The 22,610-nt window shown below is 44.4% G+C and overlaps 1 protein-coding gene across 2 annotated transcripts in view; it reads left to right on the top strand.

Annotated features, from left to right (window-relative positions):
• LOC144761845 (uncharacterized) overlaps positions 1 to 11,124 on the top strand; it is a 330,433-nt gene extending 319,309 nt beyond the window's left edge. For both annotated transcript variants that reach the window (XM_078647073.1, XM_078647074.1), the window contains 2 exons: positions 5,108 to 5,234; positions 10,719 to 11,124. In XM_078647073.1, coding sequence (XP_078503199.1) covers positions 5,108 to 5,234; positions 10,719 to 10,851 — 260 coding nt within the window. In that variant the 3' untranslated portion in view covers positions 10,852 to 11,124. The remainder of the gene's footprint in view (positions 1 to 5,107; positions 5,235 to 10,718) is intronic.
• Positions 11,125 to 22,610: the final 11,486 nt, after the last annotated feature.

The following is a 22,610-nucleotide window of genomic DNA, read 5'->3' as shown; positions in this document are numbered from 1 at the left end:
GGGAGCACAACCATTCCCCAATGTATGGCACATAGCCCAGGCTCCGGCATCAATCAAGCTCCCGTGCGGAGCTGATGAGGAGTGCAGGGCTTCGCCGTCCGAATAGGAGCAATCAGTACTCACCCGTTCCCCCTCTGACTGCACTATATTCTGTAGAGCTGGGGAAGCAAATACAGGCTGGGAGGTCGTGAAACGCGGCTTGCCACGGATTCCAGTTGAGAACTCCTTTGCGGCCGCCATTTTAGCAGGTCACCTTCCAACAGGCTCAGGCGCGGGCTCTCTGGGCAAAGCAGGGTCAAACTTTGCCCTAGGCATGCCAACAGTCATTGTGGGGCCCGGGAGAGGCCAGCATCCGCCTCCATATGATACTCAGGCAGCAGAGCTACAAGAAGTAGGTCTTACATGGTGCCATCTTGGACACCCACAACCCCCCCCCCCCCAAGTCCTTTAAACACCATACGTTAGTCTCCATTTTGTTTGTTCCAGACATTATGTAAACTTAAAGCCACATGATCAGATGCTGGTACATTTTTCAGTGGGTTGTGCATATGCTGCAAACATTTGAACGTAACTTGCTTGGCATAAGTTTGAATTCTTGCGACTCTAATTCAAACTTCTATTCATCCACTCTTAGCGGTTTACAACCATTACAACGCAACTATTACAACGCAGTGCTGTTACAACGCAGGTTTTACTACGCATACCATTACAACGCATTACACTGGGGGGCGCTCTAGGATAGGTAATACGTTTAATTTACTATCCAACACCTTCCCTAGTGTCCACGGGGACTGGAGTTGGAATAGTGAATTAAACTATTCACTATCCAGCACCCCCAAGTGTAATGCGTTGTAATGGTATGCGTAGTAAAACCTGCGTTGTAATGGTATGCGTAGTAAAACCTGCGTTGTAACAGCATGCGTGGTAAAAGCATGCCTTGTAACGTCATACATTCCTCTTAGCATGGAAATCTTTTGCATTGGTTATGACTGAGGCCTTATATTAAGTGTCAAAAACAATGTAGTCTATATTGTGTGGTATATAAATTTATAATATAACCGTACCAACATATATGACACATTGTAAACAAATGAGCGAACACGTTCTTTTTTATGCCTTTTTTGAAGAAAGGACACAGCAAATGTGCTGTTTTCCCCTGTTCTTTTGATTTCATCATTCACATTATACCTTTTTCATGTAAGCCATGAGCCAAGGAGCTTGACAACATAGGATGATTTAATATCGATGCCCATCTCTTGACCTTCTTGTACAATGACAAGACAGCCAGAGTGCACTGGTGAAAGGGGTCAGGTTCTGCAGTAAAAGAGCTGACTCGAAGAGCCTCTCTCTTTCCTTTCGCTAATCGTGGAGCTGATATGATCTTGCATCTGATATGAACTTGGATATGATATGCAGCATGAAAGAGAATCTCTAACATCACAGCAGGAACTGCAGCTCACACAGAATAGTTTGGGTGTTGCAGGCCCAACCTCCTAGAGGAGGTGTGCTCTACAGTTTCAAAGCTGATGATAGAGGACGTATAACTTTCTATATATGGATCCTGCAGCATGCTCTCTATAGTACTTCTTTTAAGTTGTATTAATTCACCAGCATCATTAACCTAATGGAAGTGACATCACATGCCTTTATACACCTCAGATGTCGTAACAGGAACTGACTTTGGATGACCTTGATTACATCAAAGGATGTGATATAATATGATCTTTGTAATCAATGACAACACAAGAAGTAACATGATGAAAGTGAATACAGAACAATAAATCTTAATAAAATAGCTATGGAAAGAACTTCACAGAGTGTTAAACTCCAGGAGTAGTGGGTGAAAATGGGACTTAAAAAAGACAAAAAGATTTACAAAAACTATGAATCTGACTTTCCCAAGTGTGGACATAGGAGTGCCAAGAGGAAGATGGAACTGGAAATAATACAGGGCAAAATATATGCATATCCTCTTGACAAGCAGGGGACCATCATGCTTTGCATACCCATACACTGGCATAGTTCCTGGTGCTCTGGAATCTGTGACTGGGTCAGTAACAGAATTACACAATGGGTCTCTTTTGTTTCTGAAAGCTGTCAAAATCTCTCAGGGAAACTGCAAGAGAGAGAGTGGAATTACCAGCAGCCAATACAAATGCCCCGTGAAAGCTCTGCCCTATGAAAGAGAAACCATTGACACTGAGTTACAGGTGGGAAATCACTGCCAAATGTGTTAACAGACTTCAAGAAAAAAGATGCACATATCGAATCAGACCAGGCCAAATCAGCCTTCTATCCTTTAGTGGTTGGCAAATTGACTGTCATTAAAAAGGGCAATACTAGCCTTAGTTACAGCACTATGAATCAACAGCATCATCAGAGCAGGATGGTTGGTGCTGCTCTGGAACGCATGATGGGGATGCATTATAACTAGGTCTCTGGGTTTTATGGTATTTATTTTTTTAACATTTCTGTCTGTATAAAAATATGCAAATTTCAGGATCAACCTTGTGCATGTCTACAGCTGTTTAAGCCTCTTTACTAAAATTACTTTCTTTTTAACCCTCTTATCTATCAATCCACACAGCTATTGACCCGGCAGTCATGACAGAGAGTATTTAGAATCATTCAAAAAGCAACCCAATTTACTTATCCACATTTAAAAATAAATACAGACAAGGAAATAAATGTTTTTCTGTCTGTATTTATCTGGAAAAATCAGCAAAAACTGAAAACAGGGAGCCTTAATTAGAATTGTGCATTCCAAAGGAGTGTCAGCCATCTTACATGGTGTTGTTGAGGGGAGAGGAGATGACGTAAGTGCTAGAGAGGCCGACCATGAGGCCGGTGAACAGGGTTCGAGTCTTGGAGACTCAAAACACTTGGGTTCTGTGTAAATCACCTCTCAAAATGCAAGAAAAAAACTAATAAAGGGGGTAATAAGTGTAAAAAATAAATCCTCTAACTTTGAAGTGATTAAAAGAAAAGTAAACAGGGGCACTCCTGACAGCAAGGAAAGATGCACAGATGAAGCAAAACAAAATAAGCAGTGGCAGGGGCGCAGGGAATGGGAGTGCGTGGAAGAAATAGTCCCTGCATTAAAGCAAAAGGTCACTAATGAGGAGAATTAATGTGTAGTTGAGCAGTGGTCCTGAGCTTCAAACGGAAGTGATGTATCGGGAGCGGAAACCAATGAGGAGCCACCAAAGAAGAGCAACGCTGGAGTCAACCTATGTTAAGCAGCAGGCGGGTATACACTCCATATAGTGAATACAGCAGGTCTTGCAGACAGCGCATGCACACTGCCTAGGCTTGACCTAAAAACCATAGAAAATTACTGAAAAAACCAAAGATTACAGGGACGTTATAGTTACGCTCAGGTTTCACTCGTTCAAAACCAGTGAAATTCAGCTGTTATAGTTAGTGAGCTAACTATAACTTGTGCCCCCGCAATGCACTGCTTATGACCTCACATATTACATAACTCATGACATGGTCAGTGACATCACTGATGACATTGCTGATGACAACTCAAATGACTTCACTGATGACATCATCCACAGAATCTCTGACGCACCCACTCTGTTTTTTTCGACGTAAAGTAATGGTGGGCGAGGTTTTTTTTCCAATTGGGCTTCAGATCTGCAGGTACCCACAGGTCTGCAGAGGATCTGTGTCCCTAGAAAGCTATACATTTCTTTCTTTAATAACTCCCAAACTATTGAACAGATTTACACAAAATTGCAAAAAGGTCTTTTTTGAGACCAAGATCTACCTTTCTGCAAAATTTAGTGTACTTCCGTTCAGCGGTTTAGGTTGTATTCAGATCTAAAAACTGCAAAATCCCCATAGACATTGTATGGGGAAAAGGTGTTTTGGGACCCCCTTTTTCTCTGCTTCTGCTTCATGAATCAACCCGAAACTTTCCAAACGGTAGCTCAACTAACTTGCGTACTAGTTTTGGAAATTTTGTGATGATTCATCAAACGGTGCCAATTATATTACCAAAACAAAAAATGCTTTGTCTGTGGGAAAAGTTGGTCCTTACTACTTTTTAGGGTAGACTCAAACAAAAAAATTGTAATTGTTGAATTATGTTTTTTTATTGCCATATCTAATATGTGTTAAACTGGGACATTAAATAGCTACTTATTTAGAGCTCAGCTGGTTGGAGGAACTAATAACCCACACAATCAAAGGGAACTTTTATTAATAAATCTTGATTTAAGTGAAGCTATAATAAAAAGCACTGAGCACACTGCGAGCAAAATGAATGGATCATCAGACCAGCTAGTGTGTGCAGTTAGGTATAACAATAAAGGGAGGATGATGTCAAGGTGACAACTAAATAAACAATCTCCAAGCCAAAGAAAATGTAGCGGTGTGAAATTCATTGTTTCCATTGCAGTGTTGCTCGACAACCAGCAAATAGTCCTGTTTTCAATGCTTTGTGCAAAAAAAGGTGGGAGAAAAAAACACTTTGCTGCAGTGTCGAGAGAATAATTCCAGCCTTCCTTTGAGACTCTTGAACTAACGACTCGTCCTCCACTGGATTGCAGGTCACATATGTGGAGTGACCATCACTCATATTCCTTGCCTATGTTCTCCATGCAAGATATGGCGCTCCGGGGCAAGAAAACGTACAAAACTCCGCACGCACAGAGAGGAAACTCTGAAAACCCGAGCCGCTGATATTTTGTTGGCAGGCAGACCTGGGCATGTCCCAGGCTGGCTCTCTTTAATAAACTTCTTAAAACCTGGCTGTTTTAATGAGCATTTCCCACACTAGGTTGTGTGCTACCCTGGTGCCAAGAGATCCCCTTGGGGATGATCAGTGCTCCCTGCAAATAATAATAATAATAATAATAATAATAAATAATAATAATATAAATCTGGCGGCCAGTCCTCCACCAGAGTAGAGACCAATGGCTCCACTGACCTGGCAGGCCAGTGGGCCACTGAGTTATGTTTGCCACATTCCATCTTGTAACTGATTGGGCCTCATCTCAGAAAAGCTTCCACACCAACCCTTGGTCACATAGTCAAATGCTGTTAAATATCATAATGTCAAAGAGATTAAATGGAACAAATCTTGTATTTTTGTTAGGCCTCAGAAACTGTTGCTGCGGTTGTCATGGTGCCATGGTGCAGGACTTCAGTTCTCCAAAGTGTGCTGCAACCAGAGGCACACTGGAAGAAGAAATGATTCGTTTTAAGGATGTGTACAGACAGATGTAAGTATGACCTCTCTAATTATAGACGGTTTTAAAACGTGTTTTCTTCCTGCAGTCACATCATGATTCTGTAGTTCTAGGCCATGTGGAGATAAAGCAGAAATAATAACGTTCTTTTATCAGTGGAAAGTCTGAACCTGATGATATCACATATGTTATTTGCTATCGAAAGTAACATCTTCCACCATTGAACCCTGCATGACATCACAAATTTGACCCATTGTCCAACCACTAGTCTTTCTAAAGAGTCCCATTTGCTGCTGATAGGAGTAGGAAAAGAGCAAGGAAAGAAAGCTGAAGGCAGCAAACGGGATCGGGCTGCGGTTTTTAACATTATGATTTCTGTAGACCCCCACTTAATCACTACTGGAAGCCAAGGACCCCTACCTAAGCAATTTCTCAATTTAAACCTCAAACCAGTACACAAAAATACAGACGAAAGGTACACATAAAGCAACTACATAACTCCTGAAATATTGTATTTCATTCATTAAGAAAACATTTGCTAAAAATCGAAATTATCATTTTAATGGGATGGCTGATGCTTTTCAAAATCTATTTTTATTTCTTGAAGACGGAACGATATTCTAGACTTGAGCATATTACGTTGTCTGTTTTACTTCTAATACTCCAATTTGTCCTTTCTAGATTCTGTTTTCTGTACTTAAAAATTTCAAGCTTTCTTTTTTTATGCATATGTACTTTATTAATCTGCTTTCTAAACAGTTGCAGACCCCCTGGATATACATCATGGACCCGTAGGGTCTATGATGCTGACTACAGGTTATTAACCACTGGGTTAGAGCCTTGCTCACTTTCTGATCAAGCCCCTATTTTCATGGCCTCTGAGACCAGGGTAGCAATGGAGATGCCACACAAAGAGAAAGCCAGGAGTATTTGATTCCCTTGGCTGGCCCTATTTGACGCCCTTGGACATTGAACTGGAGTTTAACCCCATCAAGTGGTGTGACGCCATTTGTCTATGTATATTGGGCAGGTTGAAATTAAACAATGCGGTATTGTGCCAGTTAGCTTTCTAGGGGCCATTTCAACTCACAGCTGGTCTTGCTCATAAGGCGTTCAGTTAGCCACAGAGGTAGGCAGGCAGTAGCAATACATTTAGGTTTTGCACATTTGAACAGCCGACTTGCCAAAGTGTGCGTGCAAAGGCCATCATATGGGTATTTTCTCATTAAAGAGGCTTTGTACACGTTGGACTGTCATTTGTAAGAGATGCATCAAGTCACCTATACAGCTGTGCTGATATATGTGCATTTTACTGAGCATATTACTATAGTGTTATGTCAGTAAGGTCAAGGGTCATATCCTGTCATCTTCAAATTTTGTGGACGGGTATGACACTGCCTCTGCTGCTTCTAAGACTTTGGTGGCAACTTTTCTCACTGTTCACCTAAAATATCAATGACCTTACCAGGACGGAGATGTTGCCTGAGGGCTTTTGGATGTGATTGTAACAGATGAAATAAACAGCCATTGCATTACTACCTAGTGCATGCATTTATATTGATTTTTCTTGCTAAATATTCAGGAATTGAAGATATTGCTCTCTGACGAGGTAACACAGTAGCAGGGTGCTGTCAAAAAAGCCACCATGGCATAAAGTCACAGTAATACCTGCAGCTTTTTCATAACTCCTCTCTTCTCAGACATCTCGACTGAAATTCCGGGTGACAATTACGATATACGGCTCCTAGCTGCCATTGACCAGGTTGCCCCAAGCCAACTTTATCGCTATCACTGGCCAAACCTTGGTCCCCCTTGTTTCCCGACACCCCCAAGCTTGATAGACAGGACTGTAAGAGGCAGACAGGAATTGAACATGGAATATTTCGTGCCCAAACGTCAGGATTATCAAACGACCTATCCATCTTTTTCCACAACTAGATAAAAGCCAGTGCTGAGATCTTATCCTGTCTGACCTCTAATCATGACGCCAACACAGTCCACTCTGATAGCCTAGGGACCACTCTCCAGTCTAAGTTTCCCAGGTGTGAGAGGTCCATCTCATCCATCTTGCCCTCTCCATATGCTTGGGCTCGCCTCCTCATATCCTTCACTATCTTTTTACTTACACTGCCACTCCTCTTACTAATCCACACAATCAATCTGTTGGCGAAGTCAAGATCAGACGCTGGGAAATAGTCTTGTTGCATTTACTACAGGCCTATCTTGCTATTTGTTATGGCAATCAAGATTTTGGAAAGGGAAGCCAACACTCAATTTTCTACATTCTTGGAACATAAGGAAGTTTTCAATTCAGCAGAGTGAAGGTTTCATAATCACCGCGGCACTGACAGCACTTGTCTCAGTACTGGAGGACATCTGTATTCAAGCAGTGGCCCTGGTCCTATTGGCCTCAGTTGCCTTTATCGCTGTAGAGTGTAAAATCCTTTTAGTATTCCTGTTCAGGTCGGTGCAAGGGGTAAGACTCGTGACTTGATTTTCCCATTCTCGCAGGATCGATCACAGGCTATACACCTCCCATCTTTTCGATCTGAGTTTCACAAGTTACACCTGGGCTTCCACAAGAGCCCTCCCTCAGCACCACTCTTTTTTAATACGCACGTTTGTCCAATAGCCAGACTTCTCTATTCCTACCATCTGTCTTATGCAAGATACACTTGTGATACACAAATAATTTTTTATCTCTTTGACACCAATGCTAATACTCACACTAGCTTTCCAACTGTCTTCTAACAGTTGTCAGGTGGTCGGACAATACTTTCTTGAAAAAGAGTACTGATAAAATAGAAATCCTTCTTTTAGGAAAGCTGATGTCACTCTTGTCTCTTGACTGGTGGTCTGCTGAGCTGGGTCCTTCCTCTGTTCCAGTATCTAACGTAAAATAACCTGAGGTTCTAGCTTGATCATAATCCTACTCTATCTACCCAAGTCCGCAAACTTTCATCTGGCTGCTTCTACCAAGCTTTGTGTGCCTCCAAAAATCACTCCCTTCTTATCACCCACAGCACAAGTCCTGGTTGTACAAGCCACAGTTCGATCCAGACTCTACTGCAGCGCACTCTATCTGGGTCTCCCTCATAAATCACTGTTCTGTTTAAACCATATTTAAAATGCTGCTATTCGCCTGATATTCTGCCTTTTCCAGAAAGCCCATATCTCTGCTTTAGCATTTCTCTTCATTGGCTACCAGTCCCGAAATGTGCAATCCATGGGACCGGACTAGCCTATATTCCTGCCAAACTCCCTCTCTACAAGCCATCTAGAAATCTTCAAACCTCCCACTCACAGTTCTTCGGATTCACTACCAAAAATTGGCTGCTTCTGACTTATTTTATCTGGCACCCAAGCCCTGGAATTTGCTACTGCTATCTATTCGGCTAATTTGCCATCACCTAGCCTTACGTAAAACTCATAAGACTTGGTCTTTAAATGAGGTATTGTAGCCTTTTTAATACTCTTGCCAAGCATACACACGCCAGGACACCCTTTCTGTAACTGCTCGTGCTCTATAAGTTCGTTTGGATGTCTTGGAAATCTGCATGTGCCCCAACGGTTGTGTAGTGGATGAGTGTTCTGCGTCGGTGGCCTACAGCCCACTGTGCAACCACTATAGCCCTGGTGCCTGGACTGAAGGGCTGACCCAGATTTCTCTTGGGAGCCCATAATGTTTGAGCTTAGTAGGCACATCGATGAAAGGGCCCAAAGCAGCTTTCGTCTTCTGCACACGATACAAGAAGGATCCTGGGAGGTTAATGCCCAGTATTGCTTGTTCTACATTGCACAACTTTATGCCTAGACGTTGATAGTCTAGGAGCAGGCTGCTAATTCAATGGAGATTTTTCAATTACTAAATGGAAGGGACAAGGGTGGCAGATTTGTAACTGGGCAATGCAGCGGTAAGAAATGTATCTAGTACGATATTACAAGGGCTGATGCACCTTGCCAATTTTCAAAATATGCAAATGTAGTTTCGCTAAACTGTTTGCCCCTGGAGTTACTGGTGCAATGGCAGTGCTGACTTGATCAATGGAATCATTGTTTTTTCCTGAAGAGTTTTTTCTTCTGTGTGTATTGGGACACATCAATAGAAATCTAATTAAGAAGGCGAACCAGAGGACCTTCCTAAACTCACATTTCCCACGCATACCCTAGGACACAAGAATCTGGGAATGCGGAGTAGTGTAGGGATAATAACCATACTGCATAATTTCCTGTCATCGATCCAACATGGCGTATAAATCCCCCAGTTAAACAAAACGTAATAGTGCTTGCACTTATTACCAGGAAAGGGCATGACCTGCCAGTATGAGAAAAAATGCGAAACAAGTAATCTCTCTTTCAGTGCTTCATTTTCAGAGATGTAATGTATTATATTTTGGCTTTATTTCGGACCCACAATTTGTAAGTGACATATGAGGGGGTAATCCCGCACAGAACAAGGTCAAAGGCTACATGTGTGTGCTGCAATAGGAAGAGAAAACAGCAACACATGAAGATCATTTTCTGCCAAGTCAATTAGTGTATCTCTAAACACACAACGGTTGGTGCACAATGTGTGCTGTGTAGGCATTTGTTGGGCATTGTGGTGGATGTCCCAACATCCTTGCATGGATTGGAAGCACTGATTGAGGTTCCTTTAACAGGATAATGTAGTTTAGTCCGTAAAACATCTTGGCCGTGATTGACAGAGGAAGAGGATTGAGCAGTGCAGTGGAATAGTGTTAGGGAGTTTGGTATAGTATTCAGTTTGTGGATTGTAGGAACGATAAGGAGAGAAGGACGATGGTTTAATTAAATGCTTGTACTGTACCTGTTATATGTGTTAGATAAGCTGGCTCAGCAGAGGCCTTACTGAACCTGCTGAATTTGTGAAGCAAGCTTGTACTTCAGATGTCCTGTGCCTAATAAATGTTACAGAAACAAGCATTGTCTGCGCCTGTACTGCACCAGTAATGGCAGATAAATTCTCCCCAGCCAGTTGTGTCAGAGGGAGAATTGTGAGAGTGCTGATGGGGGGGTTTAGTGTTTTAGTAAGAGCTGTGCCCCCATCCCTACTACAGGGTAACCTTGTCAACAGTGTAAAGAAGTGTACGCGTTTGCCTCTCAATGCTCCACCCTCCCCTCAGAGGACAGAGAAGTAGAGGGGCAAAATGCAGTCACTCGTGATGACTGACACTCCAGTCACCAAATGGGTGTTCTGCGGATTGATTCAAAATGTGGATAGCACTACAAACAAGCATGGGCTGCCCCATTCCGTAGGAGCTGTCATGTGAATGACAATCCAGGAGACCAATGACAGAAAAGCTGTGGAAAGGGAGTTAAAGCTATTTCAAACACAGACCTAAAAGGGCAGAACATACCAATTAATTTAACTTTCCTTAATGTGATACTCGATTGATTCGCTTTTACCCTTTATTCTGTGGAATTTTCTGAATTGGAAGATGTTTTTTTCATAAAGTAACTAGCGCAAACGTGTGAATCTTGAATCTCTGTGTTTAGGAAGAGAGAGCGCAACCTCCTGCTGGATGTGATGGAGATCATGTACGCCCGGAGGTGGTTTTTGGAAGAGGCAGTGCCGCATGTGAAGAGGGCCCTGAAGAAGTGTGGAGTCATCTATGAAGATGGTGAATGAAGGAAGTGTTGGAGAGATGGATCTACATGTTATTGCATGGCTTGTTGTACAATCTGAACTCTCTGAGCTTGACTGTGCAGCTATCCAAGTACAGCAGTTGATTATCAGTGAATAATCAGTGTAAAGTAAATCATACCAGGACGCGGGTAGGTGTTAAACAGGTGCATAATCAATACTGTGATAAAATCAGCTGTACATTTTAAATATACTTTCTTGTATTAGATGTCTACTTATATCAGATGCTCTCAACTGTCAATAAAATGAATAAAATAACACGTCTTCAGTTGATGCTTTGCCATGAGAAGATAAAGTATGATGTCACAGTAATGCCACCCAAAAAAATAGTATTCTGAAATTACCATTTATGTTTAGTATCACTCCAGCTAGTTAATCATACTACTGTTTACACACTCATAAATATACTCACTCAGCCCTTCACCTTAACTTTTGAGTTTCATACCTTTTTATGTTTTGTGGTGTCATCAATGTATTAGTCAACCTTAACTTTTTTTTTTTTAACTATGTTTTTTTTTTTTTCGAGAATTGCATTCATTTGATTTTGTTTTAGCAATTGATGGTGGGTGTGGGGGCATGGTGGCACATTTGTATGGTAGTAGGTATGTGAGTGTCTTTTTGGTATGTGTAAAGGTCGGTGTGCGGGCATTTCATTGTGGGTGTGTTGGTGTGCAGTGTTGGTTGTGTGGGTGTGCTCATGTATGATTGTGGTTTGGTTGCCGTATAATGTTGGAAGTGTTGTTGACAGATGATGGGTGTGTGGCCAACTTATGGTTGGTTTGTTGGTGTATGATGGTGGGTGCATGGCCAGTCAATGATGAGTGTGGTGCCGTGTCAGTGGGTGTATGGCTGTATGGTTGTGGATGTGTGAGTGTATGAGGGATGTGTGTGGCCATAAGATGATGTGTATGTTGGCCAGAAAAAGGAGCCAGATCTGGATGCTGATTAACTCTTACAAACAGCCACAGTATTAAAACCATTAGGCAGAAACCTATAGGTGTTACTTTAAGTTAAGGCTCATGGAATTACGCTTCAGCTTATGCTCCTCATATACCCGATGTCCCAAGTGGCTGACTCCCTCTCCCAATGACGTGCAGGCTATGTGGGCAACCTCAAGAAACTTTACTGCACCTTCTTTGTTCCTGTCCAGCCTCTTACCTGAACGCAGATATTAGTTGTGACCTGTGTACATACAAATTGCAATTGGAACTTGCTGACAAGCAGTGATCTTAAGCCTGAGGAGCGACTTTCCCACGATGACAGTCCGCCTTATTAAATGTATGGACCAGGCAGAGCGTGGCTTCTCTGGCAGTAACCCATCATAGGCTGCAGAGGAGGCTATGGGGGTTGACTGTGTCCCACTCCACCTTTAACACCTTAGATTCACAGGGTTTTACCTAAGCTGTTTCAAGAGATCAGAATTACTACGTTTATTTAACGGGCCCAGCCCTATTTAGGGTTCGGTTTTAATTTAGTTATCTGACAACCCATTGCAGTCCAGAGACTCAATAAATAGAATGTTTCTTTTAAACAAATGTGTAACTTAGCACTTCAGAGATGCAGGTCTTAAATAATGCTCTCCAGTACCAGCACTTTAGATCCCCAGAGCCTTAAAGAAACAGTCAGCACTTTGCACTTTAATGACATATACCTACCAAGGTGCACTATTACACCAGTATAGCACCGAAAGTATGTTAGAGGAGGGTCGCCCTGGTAATAAGGTTCAGCTCTCTTTAACCTCACGGTCAAAACTGTCTGTATGAGCGTTTATTGTGATTTTAGGGTTTTTATTAAATGTAATGAAGTTTTACTTACTTAATTACTTGGTGTATGAGGTTTGTTTTGTGGCAGTTGATGGTGGGCGTATGGGCATATTATGATGGTGTGTGTGTGGGTGTATGACAGCGAGAGTGTGGCCATATAACAAGTGTGTGGTCATATAGTGGTAGGTGTGTAGACGTAGGATGGTAGCTTTGTGTGTGTGTGGGATGGTGGATGAGCAGCAGTATGATTATGATTATATCAGCTTGTGATGATGGGTATGGCGGTGTATTATGGTGTTTACCTGATGGTCAGTGTGTGAGTGTTTAATGGTGGATATGTGCTTGTACAGGATGGTGTGGCTGGATGGGCTAATATGATAGTGGGTGTATGATGCTGGGAGTGTGGCTGTATGATGTTTGTGTTGTTAAATGATGGTGACAAATGCAAAAACAACAGTAAATGGACAGAATGCAGAACAATATCATACATTCACCGCAGTACAGAGATCTGGGCCTAAATCCATAGTTTTTTTGCACTCCACACCACCCCAGTTCAGACATCGCCATATGCAAATCAGCCTTGACCCTGTGCCTCATGGGAACAGTCCAGCCCGAACTGCCAAGCCATGTCTTTCCTGGACCGAAATCAAGCATCCTAGGACCGGTTTCTGGCTATTAGCCGTCTTCAGCCAGGATAGCTTGACTCCAGTGGTGTGGAGAGCATGGGACTCACGTCTGAGCATACCCATCCCACTCGGGGTGACCCATAAGTTGGCACGGTATGCTCAGACGTGAGTCCCTTGCTCACTTTGCCACTGGATTCAAGCAAGCCTGGCTGAAGACGGCTGTAATGCCAGAAACCGGTCCTAGGAAGCTTGTTTCCGGTCCAGGGAAGGCATGGCTTGGCAGCTCGGGCTGGACTGTTCCCATGAGGCACAGGGTCAGACTGATATGCATATGGCCATGTCTGAACTGGGGTGGCAGAGTGGGCTAAAGAACAGTGATGGATTAAACCCAAATCTATTGACTGGGTGTGAGTGTTTGATTGGTTCAGATGCAACGTCCATCACCACCCCCTTTTGTACCGCTTTGTTCGCCATAAGTTGGTAGGGTATGCTCAGGCGTGAGTCCTTTGCTCACTTTGACACTGGATTCAAGCAAGCCTGGCTGTAGATGGCTGTAATGCCAGAAACCGGTCCTAGGAAGCTTGTTTCCGGTCCAGGAAAGGCATGGCTTGGCAGTTCGGGCTCGACTGTTCCCATGAGGCACAGGGTCAGACTGATTTGCATATGGCCATGTCTGAACTGGGGTGGCAGAGTGGGCTAAAGAACGGTGATGGATTAAACCCAGATCTGTTGACTGGGTGTGAGTGTTTGATTGGTTCAGATGCTCCGTCCATCACGATCCTCTTTTGTACCACTTTGTTCGCCATAAGTTGGCAGGGTATGCTCAGACGCGAGTCCCTTGCTCACTTAGCCACTGGACTCAAGCAAGCCTGGCTGAAGACGGCTGTAATGCCAGAAACCGGTCCTAGGAAGCTTGTTTCCGGTCCAGGGAAGGCATGGCTTGGCAGTTCGGGCTGGACTGTTCCCATGAGGCACAGGGTCAGACTGATTTGCATATGGCCATGTCTGAACTGGGGTGGAAGAGTGGGCTAAAGAACGGTGATGGATTAAACCCAGATCTGTTGACTGGGGGTGAGTGTTTGATTGGTTCAGATGCTCTGTCCATCACCACCCCCTTTTGTACCGTTAAATGATGGTGGGTGTGTTGTATGGTGGTGAGTGAACATGATGTGGGTGTGTTGGCATTTGAATGTGGCAGTGTGGGTTTATTGTCAGTGGGCAGGAATGTGATGGTCAATTGGTGTATGTTAGTGAGTGTGTGGTCATATAATGGTGAATATTAGGCCCTATGATGGCGGTAGTGCTGAAGTATGGCATACAATGGCTTTGTCAGTGTAGGGTGGTGTGCGTCTATTTGATGGTGGGTTTGTCAGCTTGTGAAGGTGAATGTATGATGGTAATAATCTAATGGTCTGTGTATGGGTGTTTAATTGTGACTGTGCTCGTATGTGATCGTGTGGACCTAAGATGATGGGAATGTGTTGTGAGTGGGCATATAGGCAGTCGATAGGGGTGTGTGTGGGGCCTTTTATGGATATATCAGGGGGACGTGGTGTGACTGGGCACGTGGACTGCCGCTGGGTACATGGGTGCATTTGATGGTACGTCTCCAGATGTAGGACAATGGCTGTGTGGACATACAATGATGTCTGTGTGTCTCCTACTTTCACTGTTCCTCTCTGTTTATTTGTCCTAGTCCTTGTTTATGTCCATCTGTTTTCTCTAGTCCCTGATACTCAACCTGTTGCTCTCCGCCTGTTGCTCTGCCCCATCCCTATGTCTCAAGCCCTCTCAGTATGTCCATGTCTTTCTTTTCCTGTCACTGTGCTGTTTCTGTCCATCTGGTTTCCTGTTCCTCTGTCTCGCCCCTTTCTTTGTTCCTGTCCCTCAGTTCCCATCCCTGTTTCTGTCCCGCTGACCCTCTATTCCCATCCTGTTAATGGTGAAATATTTGCAGAAATTGCAATATCGGTTTGAAAACATTTGTTTTTCTCAGAATTCCATTTCTTTTATAAATAAGTGGACCCGTAGGATCCAAGATGGCCGTCTGAACAGATGCACTTTGCTGTGACTCCAGAGCTCCACCAAACATAGAGACACCCCCTCGTCCCTAAGAGAAGCGGTGCACTGGGTGAGAGGGAACCCCTGGATGCTTGGGTCCTTACAGTCCATGGTAGGGTGGAGGACGTTGGACCAATGACCGTGCACGGTAACCATGACGATCTGAGAAGGCTGGGGTCTCTGCCTCACATCAGCACCTCAGGGGAGAGCAGCGCTGAAGCAGAGGATCTGGGGCTGGTCCTTACACGCTCCTCTCTTGGTACGCAGCGCTGGCCTAAGGCCTGGGAGTCAATAATGTGTAGCGTATGATGATCTCGCCGCTTTTTAAGTCAAGGTGGGGGGGGGTCTCACGAATGCAAAACGGAACAGATGTGCTCTTAGAGGGGTGGAACGACTGAATGGATTGGAAATTGGGACGAATCGGTCTAATAAGAGCTGGTATCCCTGCCGGAAGGGATTTAATGATATGCAGTTATGTTTAGTAATATAGTACGAATTTTGGTTGCCGAGTTGGCGGTGGGCCCACAAAGGAAACAAGAAGATTTGAGCAATAAGACTACAGTATGGAACTCACATCTACAGAGTGCCGGTGGGTGGTCGATCCAGTCACCAACGATTAGCAGCAATATACCACCACACACAATGGATCCAACTTAGTTATCGGAATGTGCGTGAAATAAATGGAGTAGGTAAAAGACAAAGAATCTGCTCATATATCTGTAGGAGGCACGTTCCAATAGCAGTGTTGCAAGAGACATCTAATAGCCCCGGAACATAAGAAACTCAAACTAAAACTGAGGGTGGCTCACTGTGGCGTGCTGAATTTAATTATTGTCAAGAGGAGTGGCTATATGGATGGATCCTGGTGTCCCAGTGAAGCCAGAAAAAGTTTCAAAGATCCTAATGTCAGGTTTATTGGGGTGTCAGGGACAGCCTGTGGACAGCCCGCCTACCTTCTGAACACATATGCATCAAACATATACATCTTCATTTTTCAAAGAAATGTCAACACTTCTCACACTGTATGTTCAATACAAAAAACTATTGACGGGGGATTTCAATTCTATTGTAAATAGGCAACTGCCATTTCTAACCCAACCAATAGAACATTAGGGCGGTGCTCTACAGCACTTTTAGAGGCAATGAATCAATTACATTCAATAGATATATAGCAATCACAACAATGGGGTGGCGCGGGGATATTCTTTATACGCTCTACCACATTTTCGAGGATTGATTTTGCCTTTAAATACCCTGATTATATAGGGGATTACCGAAAGCCAGAATATTTGGACCTCACATTATCTGATCATGCACCTTTCTCACTTACATGGTCTTGTGGGAAGCAAGTAGCACCAATACCACAATTAAAATTGGATCCAAGGGTAATATTGGACTGCCCACACAGGGGGGAACTCCGAGCTCTTATAAAAAAAAAATTCTCTCATAATACAAACTGAGTGAGTTCATCGGGGACACTATGGGAAGCAGTTAAGGTCACTGTTAAGGGGAATGTATGTGACTAATACACTGATTAAGGAAAGTTCGAAAAAGCAAAATAAGTACTTTTTAAAGTTTTTTAGATAGCAGGAACTCGACCCGAAGGTATCGGAGCACTTTATGCTTCATGCACCAGCTGCATTACAGACGAACACATTCATTTTGTTAGGCACGGGGAGATTAAGTAATTTGTTCAGAATCACAGGATGTTGAGAGTCCCTGCCGAGACTCTAGCCCGGTTCCCCAGCTTCAAGGTTTACCGCTGTAAGCATTAGGCCACACCAAATTCAGAAAATAGATAATCTGATGGCCGAGGGCACTGCGAACATCAATGAGACAACTATGACGTTGAAGGATCTAGAGGAAGCAAGGGTTAGGTAAGCATGACTATAGAGGATACATAGAAATGTTACACAGTAGGGAGGGGTAAGTACAGACATCTACTAGTGAGGCTGGTAAAGAGAGCGGGTGGAAACAGAACAATTTTGGCAATCCCAGATCAAACAGATGACACCCTGATGAACCAAGATGTGATAAATAGTAGATTCAAAGGATTCTATCCTACAGTGAACATGCAGCCGTTGATGATAGAGGAATTGATCAGATCTTAACTGAAGCAAAGTTGCATTAAGTAGGAGAGGTATTGTATTGTATTGTATTGTATTGGTCACTTGTAAAGCGCACTGTCGCCCAAAGGGTCTCCTGGCACTACTGAACATGTGCTCAGGTCCGCCATAGATGGACAAAACGGCAAAGTAGACTGATCGAGGCGAGCCGATAGATTTCATTCTCTTGGAAAGAGCCACGTTTTGACTCTTTTCCTAAATGGCATCAGATCCTCTAACTGTCTGATGTTGGTGGGAAGCGTATTCCAGAGCTTTTGCTGCTGCGATGCTAAAAGCTCTCCCACCTGAAGCTGTCTTTGGGCACCTTGACCAAATTGGCTGAGCTTGAAAGTAAGCTCCGGGTGAGGACATACAATGCAAATTTGTGCTGCATGGGTTTGGGTCCAACACCATGCAGAGCCTTGAACACTAGGCAGAGAGATTTAACCCCTTGGCCGCGGCGGTATTTCCGACGTATCACTGGTGGGGAGGGGGGTCCGCGCGGCGCCGCCATGCTCGTGATGGAACCACTCCATCACGAGCCACGGGCACGCTGTGCTTGTGACGGAGTGGTTCCGTCACGGCCCCGCCCACTCAATAGAACGCCTGCACAGGCGCGGAATTGACGCCACGCAGGCGCGCCGTGACGGAACCACTCCGTCACCAGCACAGCGCGTCCGTGGCTAGTGACGGAGTGGTTCCATCACAAGCACGCAAGGGGTTAAACTTTATCCTTTCTGACACTGAAAGCCAGTGTAGCTCTGCCAGCGCCTGTGAGGCAGATGAATATCTTGGTCTTGCTAAAGCCAGTTTGGCCGCCGTCATCTGGACCCTCTGCAATCTTTCAATTAGGTACTTAGCCTCGAGCAGCAGTGCATTACAGTAGTCAAGTCTACTCAAGATAACGCTTCTAACTACCAGTGCTCTGGCCTGTGATGGTATCATTGGTAGAATCTTTCGGAGCGCCTTGATGAGAGCAAAGCAGCAACCAGCAGTTTTGTTTATCTGGGTTTAAAGGCTCAATTTATCATCCTAGGTTACGCACCGTCTCTGAATGTCTCAGAGGGGTATCGGTCGATATAGGCCAGAAGTCATCGGGTAGTGGACGGGGAACTTTACCTGCTGCGCAGCACAAGATCTCTGTCTTGTCTGCATTAAATTGAAGAGAGTTTTCTCTCAGCCAGCCAGAGGCATCCTTCATACAGGTGTGAAAATCTTCCAATGAGGTGAAATGGTCTCCTCCAATGATAGGATGAGCTGCGTGTCATCGGCATAATTAATAAGGCTAATGTTATGAGCCTTTTTTTTTTTTAAACATACTTTATTATCGACTGTAATTTGGCATGGAAAGATACAGAACAATTAGAGGCATAGGCAGTCATTTTCATTTTTCTCCCCAGTCGCAGGTCTATCTAGAGCAAAAATTACAACATGTGTACATATACAGTACGGTGTATCCTCTGTCCACATATACAACATAGCATAATCACCCCCATCTGATCAGTCCAGGATCATTCTATGTGCAATCCAATTATTAATACTTTGGTGTGTATTGTTTTATAATAAACGAACCCATTAACTCACCCAGTCCCAACCCAACCCAACCCTACCCACCCCCCACCCACTCCTGGTCATTCCAACCCAGACCTACACTGCCCATGGGCATTCCAGGTAGCACATATGTTATAGAGTGCATACGGCAAATACTGCTTTTCCATTTCAGTAAAAACGGAGAACGTGAACCACGAGATATCTGAGGGCGAATGTGTCTTATTGGGACCCAGCCACTACAGTAGGGGAGAGATCCATTGCCTCAAGGACGAGCACCATAGCTTCCCACTCCAGTGCTATGGAATGTTTACGTAGTCTTTTAAACCAAAGAGAATGAAAGGTCTAGGGTGAGTGGTCTATACAAGTGACTGTGAGAGCAGGCTACAAGTGTGTGGAGTCGCAGAGGGCTGAGATATTCCCATCAAACCACCCATTTTTTGGCGGAGTCTCATCATGTGGGAAAGTTGTTAAAACATCCAATACTACCGCCCGACCCATCCAATGGTGGTGCGGAAATGGATGAAACAATATACACTCTAGCCAACTGCTGCTCATCGGGTGGTGTTAGAAGTGAATGTGCAGTGCTTGTGGTGAAAAAGTTAAAATTAGCGACTCAGGCAAAACACATTTATTTAGACATGTCTGAGTGTTAATGTTAAAAACACGCCTGGTAGTTGAAGCTTATGACTACGCTATGGCGCTGTGCAGGTGGTCCACATGTTTCAGCCTCTTAGACCTTTTTGTCAGGGCTTTCTTCAGGACCTAGATTGTAAGCTACTGCAGCAAATATGAGTGAATATCAAAACCAAAAAGTGAAGAAGTGGAAAAATTATTATATATCTACCATGAACTTGGAGCCCCAATGTCCATGTGGAAGGTAAATATTCTATTTCAATCCTGAGGTACTGGTAAACCTTGGTTACTCCGCAAACATACGAACTGCAACACAGAAGGAGTGATATATTTGATCACCTGCCCTTGTTCACTTCAGTATATTGGGCACACTACAAGGAAAATGAAGGTCCGCATTAGCGAACATAAGAGTACCATTCGGTGCCACAAGCAATCCACTTGATGGGAATATCTCAGCCCTCTGCGACTCCACACACTTGTTGTAGCCTGCTCTCACAGTCACTTGTATAGACCACTCACCCTAGACCTTTCATTCTCTTTGGTTTAAAAGATGTTGTCTCAGGAGATGAGATGATAGGTCTTTAAATATATCTCCACTGACCCTCTTTACACATTTTGTTTATATGTTTACGTAGTCCCCTTTCTTCCTCTCTCCGGAGGGCCGCCCCCTCCGCCCTACCCCACTGCAGCAAGTCCGCCTGCCATGTTAGCATTATGGGGGGTCTGGGGGACTTCCACTTCATGGTTATGGCCCTAATGGCCAGGACGTATGACAAGTCTATGAATTTTAATCTGACTTTCTGCTTCCTAGAGCGGCGTCTCAATCCCAATAAACAGGATAAGGCCTCAGTAGGGGCCGGCAATTGCGTCAAAGTATTGAGGATTTGGCACACCTCACTCCAGTAGGCGCGTAAGCGTGGGCAGGACCATATTATATGGATAAAGTCTGCTTCATCCTCCCCGCAGCGAGGGCAGCAGTGAGAGGAATCTGGGAACGTGAGATGTATTCTCTTAGGGGTAAGGTATGCTCTGTGTAGTACCATCGTTTGGATGAATTTAAACCTGACATTGCGTGATACCCTTTTGGGGTGTTCCAGTATAGTCTGCCACGCTCTCTCTGTAATGTCCGTGGTAGTGTCGTCAACCCAGCGAGTTCTCAGGATCGTAAGTGGGAGTGCTGCATGTGTCCTTATCCCCGTATACAACCAGCGGACTAAGTGCCCCCCCCCCAGTCCCATGTAATATAATAAGTGTACCAGTTCGTGTTGTACGGGTTTAAGTCGTTGTGGCGCCCAGGTGATCCTAATATAATGCGCCACCGTGGCATGTAACAGGTATAAACGAGGTGGAGCGCCCGTGATTTGCATGAATGAGTCGTGATCTAAGAGCACATCATCTCCAAAGAAGGAGCCCACATCTTCCACCCCATTATCTGTCCAGTCTTGCAGTCTTTTCCGTGTGAGTCTGCCCTGTGGCGTGGGGATGCCAGCAAGGGAATGTTTGCCGCATATGGTGGGATCACTGACATGTAAGACAGAGCTTTCCTCCAACAAGTTAAGGCGCATTTTAAAAGGGGGGGACAATCCGGGGGAATCCTGGCCTTAGGCAATAATAGGGAGTGGAGTTCTCCACGTCCCAGTCTTTCCGGCGTAGAGCCGATCTCATGTAGGTTCCTACCTGCAGTCCAGTAGGACAACCATTAGAGCTGGCTAGCATAATAATACCCTCTAAAATCAGGTGCCCCCACTCCACCTGCTTTTTTTCCTAACTGAATTTTCTGAAGGCTTATCCGTCTCCGACCCGACCACCAGATGAGGTTTATCAGGATAGTGTCTAATGTGCTAAAGATAGATGGAGGCAGAATCACAGGTAGATTCACAAAATAATATATGAGGCGAGGGAGCACCACCCTTTTTGAGATGGCTATGCGTCCCATCGCTGATAGGGGCAAGGAGGTCCAGAACCCTACGTTGCTCCGGAGTCTGGTTATTGCTCGTTGGATGTTCCCGTCAATCTGATTTGCAGGCGATCTATACACCTGAATTCCCACGTATTTAAAGGTGTGAGGAGCCACCGGCATACTATGAGCGCCGAACTGTATGTGAGTGTAGAGTGGTGTCTCTTGGAAGAAAAAGCCTATCGATTTTACAGGGTTTATCGCCAGGCCTGATAACTGCTCGAACATGTCGAATACTTCAGGTATCGGATCATTGTTAGCCGTGAGATCCCAAAAAAATAGCAGTATATCATCCGCGTATATGGAGATAAGATGTTGCGTGCCATGAACAGGTATACCCATGTGACCAGCTATACCACGAAGGGATAATGCTAGGTGTTCAAGGGCAAGAACAAATAACAACGGGGACAGGGGGCAACCCTGTCTCGTGCCTCTGTGTACCTCATAACTGTCTGAAATGTATCTGCCAGTGCGAGCCCTGGCCGTGGGGCTTGTATAAAGTAGGCAAACCCATCACAGGAAATTATCCGGGAACTTAAAGCGTTTTAGGGACTCGAACATGAACTCCCAAGACAGGGAGTCAAACGCTTGTTTGAGGTCCAGTGCTATACATCCCGCATGAGGGAAAGTACCAGAAGTCTCCGACATTATCGAGTGTGAGCGGCGAGTGTTCAGGGAGGTACTACGATTCGGAAGGAATCCACACTGCTCCTGATGGATAAGGGTGGGGAGATGCGATTGTATCCGGTTGGCAAGAGCCTTACTCAATATCTTATATTCAGTCGCAAGCAGAGAGAGGGGTCTATAATTGGTCATGTCTAATTCAGCTCTCCCAGGTTTAGGTATGGACGTAACCAACGCTTGAATGGTTGACTCAGGTAAACGACCAGTATCGAACGCCGTCTTAAAGACAGCTTCCAGTACCGGGACTAGAAGGTCCGAATACGTCAGATAAAACTCCATGGGGAGACCATTCATGCCAGGCGTCTTATTGCGATTTAAGCCCTTGAGCGCCGCACAGATTTCAGACTGGGTGATGGGGCCATCA

The sequence above is a fragment of the Lissotriton helveticus genome, chromosome 6 (assembly GCF_964261635.1).
Source record: "Lissotriton helveticus chromosome 6, aLisHel1.1, whole genome shotgun sequence".
NCBI lineage: Eukaryota > Metazoa > Chordata > Amphibia > Caudata > Salamandridae > Lissotriton > Lissotriton helveticus.
This window is presented reverse-complemented; position numbering and strand designations above follow the sequence as displayed.